The sequence below is a fragment of the Saccostrea cucullata genome, unplaced genomic scaffold (genome assembly GCF_032062105.1).
Source record: "Saccostrea cucullata isolate Sc308-1 unplaced genomic scaffold, CSIRO_AGI_Scuc_v1 ctg408, whole genome shotgun sequence".
Lineage (NCBI taxonomy): Eukaryota > Metazoa > Mollusca > Bivalvia > Ostreida > Ostreidae > Saccostrea > Saccostrea cuccullata.
The window spans coordinates 87,176-101,372 of record NW_026931331.1 but is presented as its reverse complement, the minus strand read 5'-3'; the positions used below and the strand labels follow the sequence as shown (position 1 = coordinate 101,372).

Here is a 14,197-nt window from a genome sequence, read left to right as displayed (position 1 = left end):
TCACAAGGTCATTGACCTTGATGTCATTTGAAAGAACTTTATTAGAGGAGTATGCATACTAAATATGAAGTCCCTATCTCCTATGGTTCAAAAGTTATGGCAAACAGTGGAAAAAGCTATTTTTGCATATAGTTCACAGTCAAGGTCACAAGGTCATTGACCTTGATGTCATTTGAAAGAACTTTATTAGAGGAGTATGCATACCAAATATGAAGTCTCTATCTCTTACGGTTCAAAAGTTTTGGCGAAGGTTAAAGTTGACAACAGACAAACAGAAAAACAGATAAACAGACAAACAGACAGGACAAAAACAATATGCGCCCCGAAAAAATTTGGGCGCATAAAAATATGTTTATTACTTTGCTATTTAGGGTAAATATTTTGACTCTTGTTTAAATGTATGAAGTTTGATTTAGGTCCTGAATGAACACTATATTCTGGATTAAATTTTATACTGCTAGGATTGAATATGGGGTCAGTCTAATAACAGGAAATGGACAATACTGCAAGCCAGTGCAAGGTTTTACTATACAAAAGAAAACATTATTAGTCTAGACAATCTGTAAATGTAATTATAGTGAGTGCAGCAAGGGTCGCAAAGCAAGCTAGACTAATGTGTAAGAACAGAGGAAATTCGGAATAAAATCTGTGCATATGTCATTCAAGCATATGTTGTGACACCTTCCCAAAATTCCTTTGCTACCCAATACTCTTTGCACAAATAAATTATAACATAAGGCATAAAAGACTTCCAGTATATAGAAATCTTAAAAAGAAATAAATAATAACTCTGCAATGTCTTTCGACTAGGTCTATTAGTTTCAACTAGACACTTGGCTGTTTCCGTTAACCCTGACGATCTCTCGTGTGACATAATCTAGATGTCTCGATCATGCGACTTGACATTTGAAGTGGCAGATCAACATTTCTGAATCAGATGTATTTTTAAGGTACAACTGCGCCTGCCCAAATGGTCACACCGTAAAACACATTTGTGAAAAATACAAGTCTTATTTCTGGATAACTACTTTTAAACCTTGTAATCCCAAAAAAATAATACATGTAGTCATACTAATGAAAGATGGGACTAATATCAGTAATATACCCATTGAATGCAAATTTTCAAAAATATTAATGGTTCCCATTCTGATTCAATACATCATGATATACCGCGTTGTTTAAAGTTAACAAAATATTATTTCCAACTTTCAATTATTAAAAGAAAAATTTATAAACATTTAAGATTAAGTTGAACTTTTCTGTGTTTATTTGAATTTAAAAATTTCGATTATAGTTCATTATTAAACAATTATGCCCAGCAGATTATTACCGATAATTGATTCTAATTTTTTTTCTGATTTCCCATCACTAGAACTTGAATCAGACTGCTAATTATATATACCACATTATCATTATTCTACTTTTATATAGCACCTTATCTAATAATGTAATTGCCCTAAAGCACTTTACATGTAACAAAAAAAAAAACAAGTACAATGTACAATATAAAACAAAGAACAAGTGCTATGTAAAAGGCAGAATGGTAAAATCATATATGGTATGAAAATAAGACCTTCCTTTTAATTTTTTTTTTATGAAAAATGCCCATCAAACAATAATGCACTGCATGTAGATCTATAGTCTTTTTATTCTACTGTTGTCTTTTTTTTATCATTTTAAACACACTACTAAGCTTTATTTTAGCCAATTGTTACTCGAGAACCTGTGTAGGTGATATTCCTTCCTCATCTCCGGAATTGACACAAAATCACGATTTATGTATGAGTTTTCTTTCTGCAAACTTAAATAAACACTTTTTATCCTGCAACCACCCCTTGCATTGACCTAATAAAGGTAACCTAATATTTAAAACCAAAGCTTTATCCAGTCACTGCCCTAATAAAGCCTCGTTCATGTATTCCGATATTCAAAAGCATTGTGACGTCAAGTATACTGGTGTTTACGCCATGGCATCATAGTTTCAACTGCAGAGATGTGCCTAAATCTGTCGGAATTAGCTTGTTTTGGACGCTCAAATGTAAAATTTTGTTGCAGGATTAACAAAATACATAGTTTCTGTCTTGAAATATAAGCAACATTTGGGCTTGGGTCGAAAACGTAAGAGGGCTCGGCAAGCCTCGCCCTCTATCATGTTTTCTTACCCTCGCCCAAATATCGCTTATATTTCAAGACAGAAACCATGTATTTTATATGTACTGCTACTTTTACTAACAATAAGTTATCCTTTATAAACACGTCCCGATGACAGGTGTACCTATATGCAAGTCTTGTCCCTGTTGACGACTTTCACATTTACAAAAGTTATTCCCCTTTGTGGGGACTATCCGGGGTCAACCGGCGTAAGGCACTGTTTTCCCTCTATAACCTTACCAACTTTATAGGACAGTATCTTAGTAATAAAATCTGTATGAATATGTTCATAATTTACATGTAAACATACTCTTGCAATACAGGTACAGATCGAAATTGTCCAATAATGTTTGAAGATTAAAATATTAACAAGTAACTTACAAATGACAAAGACAGAGGGAAAAGGAGTGTGTCGCTGACAACGGGAGTTAACTCTTGGAAATGTAAAATTCGTCTATTTGTATTATGCAATGACAAACTATTACGCTTCCATCAAGTAAGTAAATTTTAAAAAAGATCATCTTCTCAATCTTCTTTAATACTAGTAAAATGTAGCAGTATCTAAATGGACTTGTTTTTCTCCGTGTTACTTTTCTCCGAGAAACTTCAACTGCGCAGTATGTGCCTAAACACTGCATAATAACAAATTAATGCTACATGAACAAATATACGCAAGGTTGTAATTATTCAGCTAAATCATTTACTCTTCAAACCTTACATAATGAAAACAACAATCAGCAATGAATACTTTTGTTTCAGACTGTATAAACACCAAACTTCACACCCAACTTCAAGTACTTCTTCGCCGTCCACATCAAAAATGGCTGAAGCCTCGTTTTCATTTATTTCGTACACCGCGCCCGATCGGAAAAAAAATAAACAAAGGTAAACCTAATATGTTGATATAATTTCGTACGGCCATAAGTTAGACAAAATTGAATGCGCACTACAGAAGGTTGCTTGCATATTAATGATACTAAACACAGCTCTGTTGCTTATGGGATCTGGAGAAGAAGATTTTTAAATTTTTAAGGTTTTCTGATGTATTCTTATGTAAAATTTACTCATCCATTACGGCCCATCCCTTGCCCCAGAGGTCATGATTTGAACAAATTTGAGTCTACACCACCTGACGATACTTCACTATGAGTTTCATCTTTCCAGGCCCAGTGGTTCTTGAGAAGAAGATTTTTAAAATACACCATTAATTTTTCACTAATTCTTAATTATCTCCCCTTGTAAGAGAGTATGGCCCTTCATTTGAACAAACCTGAATCCCCATCACCTAAGGATACTTTATGGCAAGTTTGGTTGAAATTGGTCCAGTGGTTCTTGAGAAGAAGATGAAAATGTGAAAAGTTTACAACGACGACGACGACGACAACGACGACGACAACAACGACAGACAACGGACAAATTGTGATCAGAAAAGCTCACTTGAGCCTTTGGCTCAGGTGAGCTAAAAAGGTGTGTGGCGGAGGATGGGGAAGTTAGTCTTTGACTTTTAAAGCTTCATATCTGTGACTTTTACTACCAATTTCACATAGATCCACATTTTCAATGAGGGATCTGCATTTTTAGGGAGGGGTCTAAGGTAACTTTTAATTGGCTAAGTATATACATTTATCAACTTTGCAAATTCCAGGGGAGGGAGAGGATCTGGACAGAATTTCACTGATGCACGTACATGGAATTGCCCTTAGTATTTGGTTAGACGGCAATAAATCTGGTACATATATATCTTACTTTTTATACACAAGTTCTTACATTTTTCAACTGCATGTACAATTGTAAATATATGCATGAAATCTTTTTAATGGTCTGTATTGATAGCATCATTCAATACTACCTCTAGATGTTTGTCCGTATGTTTTGTCTATCAGGAGACGGGATCCAAGTAGAATTCGTCTTAGTTCGGGCCTGCAGGAAGCAATTACAGTTTGGGGGAGGGGAGGGGCACAATCACATTTCTTCAGCTTGGGTCACTATCAAGTTGTAATTGAAAGATGGACCCATTACACATTACACACTATTACTTTGAAAAATTGTAATGATTACAATGCATTACCATTACACATTACCATTACCCCAGGTCTGCTATCAACTACCAAATTTCCTTGACAAGCAGACGTATTATTGAAGGGACACAAGCATATACTACCTATGTCTCTTATAGTATTCTATATATCGGCAAAATTAGGGGGGGGGGGGCAAGGTTCAAGATTAATTGCTCTCTGATGCACCGAAATGACATCATTTCCGTCTATTATGTTACACTATTTTATTGGAGATGTCTAGGAAACTGCTTAAAACTTTAAGTGCATTCAAATTGATGACCTGATAAATGACGTCTTCAAACTTTTCAACCTGATTTTTTATTTGATGTTTATAATATATATTATGTATTCTATACGTATTCTCGGGTGAAACCTTTCCCTTTATAAATATTAACATATGTCATGCAATTTATTAAATAATAATTACATGTATATGTTAAATTACATCTTCCTTAAGTAGAATAGTGCTGAGATAATGTGTGTGTGTGTTTTTCTAGTAGTATGCTAGTCTGTAATGTTTTAATATGGGAATCATGACATTCTGTGATATTTTTACCTGAATAAAATGAAATGAAACAGTTTTTGCGAATGTTGATTATCACAGTAGATAAGTACTAAGTGGAATAAAGTTCTTTATTGAAAAAAAAAGAACTTTTAATGAAAAATGACATCATCGAAACAATTGCTGAAAATTTTCGGTTAGTGCACGTGCACTTTCTTTTTTCACAAGAAAATCAACACCATCACCATCTCACCACCCCCAAAACACTCGATAAAATATTCAATATTTATTCTTACTTACTGTTGTGGCTTATTTTCCATCAGTGTAAATTTGTTACCTCTTATAAATAATTTCAACGTTATGATTTTAACGGGTTTAACGTCAACGTCTTGACGACATAGTATTTCATTCGAAAAAACAATGCTTACTTTAATCACCTGTAAAAAGACAACTATAAAAGATATTGTTAAAAAATAAACTGTTTTACAACGTACACATACTAGCCTATCATTTCACAAAAACTTAACAATAATTTTTAAACAAGCATTTACTGACAAAACGTCAGATATGCCCAAGCTTTAGAAAGTCAACAAAAAACCGCCATTATGAAAAGGACATAGATCGTAGACTAATGAGTTTCAACTTCTGTTGAATTGAATACATGTATTTGAAAACAAATGCCTTTGCATTTGTATACATCCATGTAGCAGTTTTATCATGAAGTTACATTTGCCGGAAAATATATAAAAAAAAAGTTCTTATTAATTTTATTTGTAATCTAGAATTCATATAGAACTTTAAATAAAAACATGTATGATTATCAAAGATGGATTAGTTATCAGGAGTGCCAGTATACCCAGTAAATACAATTAGCAATTACATGTTTTAAGAGGGATGTTCAATAAATAATAACATCGGTGCTCGGAAAAAAAAAAACGCTTTTCAATCATTTAGTTTGAATGATTTCACTTAAATATTCTCTTTTTAATTAAAACACCTGTCCTTAACATTTTTATTCACTTTGTAGTTGTTTATTTTTTTAATATGGTCCTTCATATCTAAGAATATGGCAGATCCTATGATTTCCTCACTTTTTTTTTTCTTTCTGAAAGGTGTTTTTTTTTCAAGATTGGGAAATGAAACAAGTCAAAGGTTGAAAGATCTGGCGAATACTGTAGGTGTGAGAAAATATAAACTTTTTGTTTATCCCCCAAACTCCTTTACTCTCTATGGCCTGTTTATTTGGACGCTGTCAGGAAGAAAATAAATGTAGTGGTTTTCTGATTCTGGTTCCTTCCTCTCGTCAACCTTTCAACTTTTTGCAAAAAAAAAAAAATGCTTTCTAGTATAGACTTTTCCAGGAATTCAACTTTTTCATCAACTTTCCCCACTCATCACGTTTATCAAATAGCTTGGTTGTTAGATTACCATTAACGTCTTTTTCATGTTAAATATCCAAGTATGAAACAGATGTGTCAGACTCTGTGATATCTTTTATCTCAAGCTCATCAGGATATATCGTATCGACGTAGGAGTGGAAATTACCTTGTTAATTGACAAGACGTCGTCGATATATTTAAATGTGGAGTTAAATGCCTTAGCAAGTGTTTTTATTTTTTATCGCATAAGATTTTGCACAAATTCTGCTTCATATGAATATAAAAGTAGGTCTCCTAATAACGGAGCGCAATTATTACCCATGGGAATTCTAATAGATTGTTGGAATACCTGGTCTCCAAAAAACACATAGATATTGTCAGTCACAAACTTAGGTATCTTTTTGGTGTCAACTTCAGAGTACTTGTGTGTGCAATCCGAATGTCTTTTTCAAAATAATTTTGCATATGACAAGTGACCAGGTAAGTAAATTTAACGAGTTCTTTTTTTATTGAAAAAGCAGCTGTCAATAATATCAAAAAGTTTGGACTTTATTTATCGTGGGGAATGGTTGTGTATGAAGTTGAAAAGTCGTAAGTTTTTAAGCTGTTGATTTTGGTAAAATTGTCCAAAAGTTCATTGGAATTCTTGAGAATCCACATCTGATTCACACCACTTCTGAATATATTGTTGCAGAGTATTCTTGAAGTTTTTCTTCCACTACTGTCAATATCTTAGTAAGCAGTAACAAAAGAGGATTGGTTGAACATTTACTGGACCCCCGTAAGGATTTTTATGAAGTTTCGGAATCCAATATATAGGGTAGGGTGATTCAAATTCATTTTCGCTCTGTGGAATATCAAAAATATTTAGAACTTACATATGATTTTGAAGAATGCCTTCCTTAGAAAGGGAAGTATGAGTATAAATTGGATTACCACTTGTAGAATTAAATCCAAGTTCTAAAATACAATTTATATAATGAGCCTTACAAACGAAGAGTTGTTACCTGCTTTGTCGGCAGGGACCACTACGTACTGATCATGTAATTAAACTATCCAATTCTTTTTTCACTTCTGGATTATTGAATACAAAAGAATATTTACATTCGCTGTGTTTTTCTAGTAAGCTTACAGTTAAATTGATTTGAAAAACATTTTCGTGTATACTCACGCGTAGAGATATACACGGAGAAACGTGCGTTTACGTGACGTCACAATGAGACTGCAGCGACGTTAGTGAAATGCAATAATATAGGACAGCGAGAAATTCAAATATTGAGTATATTTTAGTTGCCTCCAAACAGATAAAATGTAAATATAAGGAATGTTTTTTAGTTTAGTGTGAATTATTGGTGTGTGAATCACACAGACTTGCACATAGGCATATTTTTCATGAAGAGCGCTTCATGAAATATGCCTACGTGACAAGTCTGTGTGATTCACACACCAATAACTCACACAAAACTGAAAAACATTCCTTAAATAGATGGCTTTCATATTCCCCCTCAATCTTTTAATCGCGTATTGAGCTTTCCTACTGTCAAATGTCTCTTTAAAACATGATGGACAATCCCAAAATGATGCCTATTAAATTTGCTTTTATGTGTCTGAAAGTGAATCAATCAAAATCAATGATAATTTGTTGAGTTTTTGCAAACAGTACCTTGGTTTTTGTAAGTCCTTGTCGCCAAGGACAGAGACCATTTTTTATGCTAATTATATAATTTTTGTTCCTTTAAATCAAACTGCTCAGGTGTGTATAATACACGATTGCGTCACGTGTGTCTGGTAAACTATATGCAATGATTTTTTTTTAAAAATACAAGAAAAGCAGATTTTTTCTTTTCATTAGGGACAGTGATATAATGTAAATTTTTAGCCACATTTATATGCCCCAACAATTTTGATGTGATTTTTAGCTTTATATATTTCCTACCCTGTTTTTTCCCGGGAAATATCAGTATTTTCGGAAATTTTCAATATTGCGACTGCCCTGGAAAATATGATTAATTCACGTTTGTTGCTAACTCTGATCAGAGGATGGGGGTGGAAGTCACATGAATTTCCTTCACTGAAATGCACGGAAAAAGCTGTCAGGCAACAAGTGGACTTGTACAATAGAATGAAGAAAATTCTTTTTTTACCGTTGTTAATCGATTGTACATGTATACATGTCAATGTGAGCAGAGAATTAGTAGACAATGATGTGGATATTGTATAAAGTATTTAAATTGCTTGGTAAAGTGCATTATTTTTTCCCAAGAGCAATTTGGAAAAACGTGTTTTTAAAACGTACAGGGTGTTTCACAATATATGTCAGACATCTAAATCGGCATAATCTGAATATCGAGCACGATACCAAAAATACGAAAACACTGTTGAGAAGCATATTGATCTAAAATTATGATACTGCAAAGTAGCAGGATAAAAATAAGATACCATGAAGTAACTGATGATAAAATCAGTGATGTCATAATATCACCTGTTCCCAAAAATGGAGTGTAACTTGCAGCAAAAATTTGTTTTAAACTTTTATTATAAGAACGGTTTCCTAATTATTGTATAGGGTGTTATGATGAAAAATATCCAGACCAAAAATTGCTGTCTAGTTTTCATATATTTTATAGAATATTTAGATATTTTTAACTAAATTATAATGTGAAAATGAAAAACAGTTAAGGCCTCTCTCTCCCCCCCCCCCCCCCCCCCCCAACAACAAAAAAATCAAGAAGAGATAGAACAATATCAAAGTGAAGTCAATCATTGCGAAAACCTCACGAAAGTTAAATCTGAGTTTAGTGAAATGGATTGTACAATGCCAATTATTTAGAAATCTTAAATTTGAGTTAAGTGCGTCTGCATACAAGATTTCAGTATTTAAAGCAAATTGACGTTCAGAGCCCGTTAAAGTTTGCAAGATTGACTAAAAGGAAGAGCAAAAGAAGTGGACACTAATTAACACATACCGGTAGTTCTGAAACGACACATTTATTTAAATGCAGATTTAAATAAAAATAGATGTGCACTTTGTGGGTTCTAAAAAGCCCTATATAAAACAAGAAAAGTCTCAAGCATTCTGTGAAGCTTACAAAACAGTGGTCAGAAATTTCTAAGCATTAGCCTCTTAAGTTATTTAGGACAATTTTTGGAAAACACTTGGAGAATAACATTTAGGATTTACTGCCATAGTAACCAAAGAATGTTGGATACTTCTGACTCAAAATGATAATTTTGAATATCTGCCGATTAAATGATATATAAAATGTATATGTAGCTTTTATTGTCATTTATCTATCTGTCTTTAGATGTGTGACATATATTGTGAAACAACCTGTACATGTAGTATTTTATAACCAAGAATGCGACTCATGGCATGATTGCATGGTCGGTTTAATTGTCAGTCACGTTGATGCCTCAGTTAGGATGTTAATCTATTGTAATACACGTAACAGAAAATTGTTTCCTCGACTTGTTGAAGTTTAATTGAATGCAAATAAGTACATTTCCACAGATGGGGTGAAAAACTAAGAAGCAACATAATTTTTCTGTTTACCATATTTCCATGATTTTTTTCAATCGCCATCTTTCCTTCCTTATGCAGTAATTTACCTTTAACACATGCATGAGGTTTTAAATCTCTTAGTTGATTCGATCTGCAAGAACCCGCGCTCTGCGTATGAACAATTTCTACCGTGTTCTTCAACAAGGTATTGTAAGTTATTGACAAACAAGTAGATGAATAAGAATATCAACTAAACGTCTCTTAAAAGTCATAATTTCGTAAGCTTTATTGTAGATACAATGATCTTGTCAGCAATAAAAGTTATTATTACATGTACCTCAAAGTCAAATGCGGACTGCAATTTTCATATCAATTAAGAGGCCTGAATTGTCGACGGATTTTCCTATTATTTCCTGATTATGACAAGGAGCGCACGACAGGTGTGACCGGTCAGCATAATACATAAAAGTTTAATTGATGGAAACTATAAAATTGAAAGATTTCATTAATAAACTTCTTTGACTGTTTTAAGTTTCCATCGGGAGCTTGATGATTCTGGACATTCTCTCTTAATGAGTTACATGTCAAGTTTGCGTTTTATTTGTCTTCGGTGATTTCTGACATAATAACGGCTTTTTGAATTTTACAGGACATCACACTTGCAAGCAGGGCTGTTTTTGCAATACTCTCAGAATTGATGCTTGTTAAAATGAAATAAATTTTTTGGGTCAAGAGGATGGAAGCGTGTTTTTAAATGACACAATTCTTCCATTAATATGCAAATTGTATAATAAATCTAAAATATTCCTTTAATGTAGCTGAATCTTTACAGAGGGAAAGACTGACAAATGGAAGGATATATATACAAAGATGGATCAAAGAATGGATGGATGTAGAGAGCGATAAATGGATGGAGAGACTTATAACCAGATGAATAAGACTAAACAGTAAACACTCTACCAACCAGTCTTATTTATATCAGTCTAATACATACCTCGTATAATATGTAAGGGAAGAAATATTCATCTTTAATATCATTTTATTAATAGTAGCAACAATGTCATTATAAGTAATATATCCCAAACATGTCTACAATAAGACTCCTTCTTTTTTCCCCAAGTGCACTGAAAATTAAATTTACCTATGACATGTATGTAAACAGGTCAATGCATGTCTCTCACTAAAAGGAGAAAATCTAAATATCACCAAAAAAAAAATCAGAAATGTCAATTTAATGAACATTTCCGATTTTTTGTACAATGAATTATTTGAGGTTTTTCTTGTTGTATATTATAGTTAAAGAAACTTTTGAATGGTCTTCAAACAATACACTATTTTTTCCTCTTTTAATATATCATCCCAGGAAGAGTGACACTAGTATATTTCTTATGACCCAGACACAAAAACTATATCTTGAGGGAAAATCATGCAACTGTCAGAATTTACATTGGAAATAATTTCCAGAGTTCAAGAAAATTCAAGATTTTGGCAGTACCTCAATAAAATAATAAATAGCTAATATATACTCATTATTCTGAAGATCTTTGTTCCTAGTTTTATTTGCAGGTAAAATACATTTTGCAGAATAAAATTAATTGATTTATAACGATATTAACCTCCTTTATTGTATAATTCAGGTATATTCTGATAAATGTTACAGTTTACCGGCATTTTTAAAAAGAACGTCAAATAAATATTCTTAAAAATGTAGAAAAAATAGAATAATTGTACCCACATGTACTTAATACACAGTATATATTGTTCTCATGTGGTACGGAATGTAAAACCTTCAGGCAACTGAAACTATATGCTTACATGAGATATGTACATCTTTACTTATAACTTCCTATGATAAAAAAAGCTGACATTAAAAAAAAAACATACAAGACACCTTGTTATTGTTTTGCATATCAAATGGCATTATGAAGATTCTGCATATTGGAAGAAATGACTGAATAATATCCGTGTAGCAAAAAATTCTGCATACATTGAAAATGATTGAATGAAATTTGCATATGCCAAAAATGATTGGTTGAAATTTGCATAAGCCAAAAATGATTGGATGAAATTTGCATATGCAAAATATGATTGGATGACATCTGTATAACTAAGTTCTGGATTTTGAATACATTATACACTCAATCAGACATTAAATAATCCATGAAGAATGAAGTTCAGTGGTTTTAAAAGATGTAACAAATTGAAACCAAGACCAAATCTAATGGAATGTTTTGTTTTGTTTTGTTCTATTCTAAAATTTTCTACCTTTGTAGATAATCTTTGTAAAAAAAAATAAAATTCTACACAAAGCAATACAAGATTTTTCATTTTAACTGCCTTGTGCATTTCCAGACTCTTCAGAGTTTTCCAACTTCCAAAAATGATCGTGGAATAAGAAATCATTAATCACATTTGTCTTACACAACACAGAATTCACAGTCTATATGGCATACTGTCAGCAACCAAACTGTCCATCCATTTAAAATATAAAATTATCCCAGATAAAATCTTCTACAAAACAGAGGAATCATTCTTTACGTCAAACTTTTGCTGATCCCGTCTGTGAGAGGGACTGTACAGAACGTTTTCCCGCCATGGAGGGATAGATAGGGTCTCTGTAGGCAAAGATAGGGTCCCCGTACTGGGGGGCAGGGCCTGGGGGAGGATGGGGGTGGGGGTACTGTCTTAGCAGGGCAGGGGCACTCTCTGTGTCCTGCCAATGTTCCCTGGGGGTAAAAGGGCGAGGTGGAGGGAGTCTCCGGGAATAAAATTCATGTGTGTGCTGCTCAGATAAGTCACTGTTCTGTCTCTGATGAAAGTGATCAATGGCCTGTTGACGAGGAGGAATGTATTCGTTACTACGCTGTCGCTGATGGATAATGTTGTCATGGTAACTGTAGTTAGGGTGATAAGATGAGGGTTCCTGATAGGCTGGTCGGCTATGAGGTCTAAAGGGGGGAAAAAAGAGATTGTATAATTTTTTTCATTCACTCAACAACTGATTAATTTTAGTAAATCTAGCTTGTCAATGAAAAGTTATCTAAACAAGCACTACCCCCCTCTCTTCCAGTTATAAATACTTGCCTTTCAGGATAGGAATGTCCTGCATTCTGTGTTCTGTTACCCTGGTATCCATGGTAACTGTTGTCAGTGACAACAGAACTTGATGGATGCCTTGAATACAGAATGTTTTCTGGTATTGCACTGTTCCCATATCGCTACAATAAAAATCAAGACCAGATTTTAGAAATGTATAACTTTAGGAAGACTGACGGAAAAATGAAAACTCCTTTTCTTCTACTAATTTTTATTTTCTTTACAAATTTGTATAAAATACCATTATTTTTTATTTAAAAAAAGATCTTACACTCAATCACAAAATTATAATAATCAACAAATGCAATGGTTTGATATTTTTAAGTACAATTCTTCACAGTTCTTGATTTAATTTTGGTACTAGGCATAATTATATTACATATAAACATAACTTTTTCTGAATTTATATGGATATAAAACATGTAATTATAATCTTGTTTTATAATTAGATTATCATATTGTGATATATGTTTATGAAAATAGATTACATGTACATAGTCATTGAAATAAATAGAATTTGTTATGTATGTTTTAGTGATATAAATATGGATATATACGTAATATATAATTATATAAGGCAGAAATAATCTGTATGGGATGAAAGCAGGGTAATTAAGTCATATATGGTAGAGTTAATGCTACTATACATCATACATCTGCCTATACAGGGCATAGCCAGGGTACTTTTGATGTGGACGTCTGAAAAGGCAGGGGTGGGGGCCGCCTTATGGGCCTAATGGGTCCTGGACAAAGCCCTGGTGAGGGCCAGGAGGCGAAGCCCCTGGAAGCTGGTAAATTTTTTATGATTCCGATGTGCATATTTGAGCAATTTTACACTTTTTCATGTGTAATTGATTGTACAAAATGTTAAATATAATTTGTTTGATGAACGGATAAAACAATTTTAGACCTTCGAATCGACAAAATACGTAATATGGTATATATTGGTTAGAGTGGTTGACTGGTTTCAGTTACATTAATGTTAAAAATATACCTCTAAAGATTGAAAATAACAAGGACAAAATTCTTTTCAATTCATTTTCTTGCAGATTACATACATGTATGTATATTGTATACATTTTAAAATGAATGTTCAAAAGTTTTCACAATTCAGGTATCTAACTTTTTGCAACAATAATAAAAGCATGTACAAATACTATTGGTCTTAAGGTAGTTTTACATATATTTTTTAAGGCTGAATTTTGATTTTTGAAGTCTCGCATGAATCCGATATTAGGAGATAATTATTTTTTTAGGGGGGGGGGTATCGTTACAGAAGGATGGAAGTTCATTTCCAGTAATAGAAATTGAAATTCTTTGCATCAAATAAAATCATCGTTTGTTTTAAGAACACTTTTCTATTTTATTTTATATTTGAAAATTGAATAAAACATATCCTACGCGTATAACTAAATCTGTTTCACTGAGAATTCTGACCTTTATTTTCATTTTTCTACCTGATTCTTTAAATTAATTAACCAGACACATAAAAAAAGAAATATAGGATTTT

At 32.8% G+C, this 14,197-nt stretch overlaps 1 protein-coding gene across 7 annotated transcripts in view; it reads right to left on the bottom strand.

Moving 5' to 3' along the window:
* Positions 1 to 10,612: 10,612 nt before the first annotated feature.
* The window catches only part of LOC134232219 (partitioning defective 3 homolog), a 42,714-nt gene continuing 39,129 nt past the window's right edge, over positions 10,613 to 14,197 (bottom strand). For all 7 annotated transcript variants that reach the window (XM_062714165.1, XM_062714166.1, XM_062714167.1 and 4 more), the window contains 2 exons: positions 12,676 to 12,809; positions 10,613 to 12,539 (listed from right to left, as the gene is read on the bottom strand). In XM_062714165.1, coding sequence (XP_062570149.1) covers positions 12,131 to 12,539; positions 12,676 to 12,809 — 543 coding nt within the window. In that variant the 3' untranslated portion in view covers positions 10,613 to 12,130. The remainder of the gene's footprint in view (positions 12,540 to 12,675; positions 12,810 to 14,197) is intronic.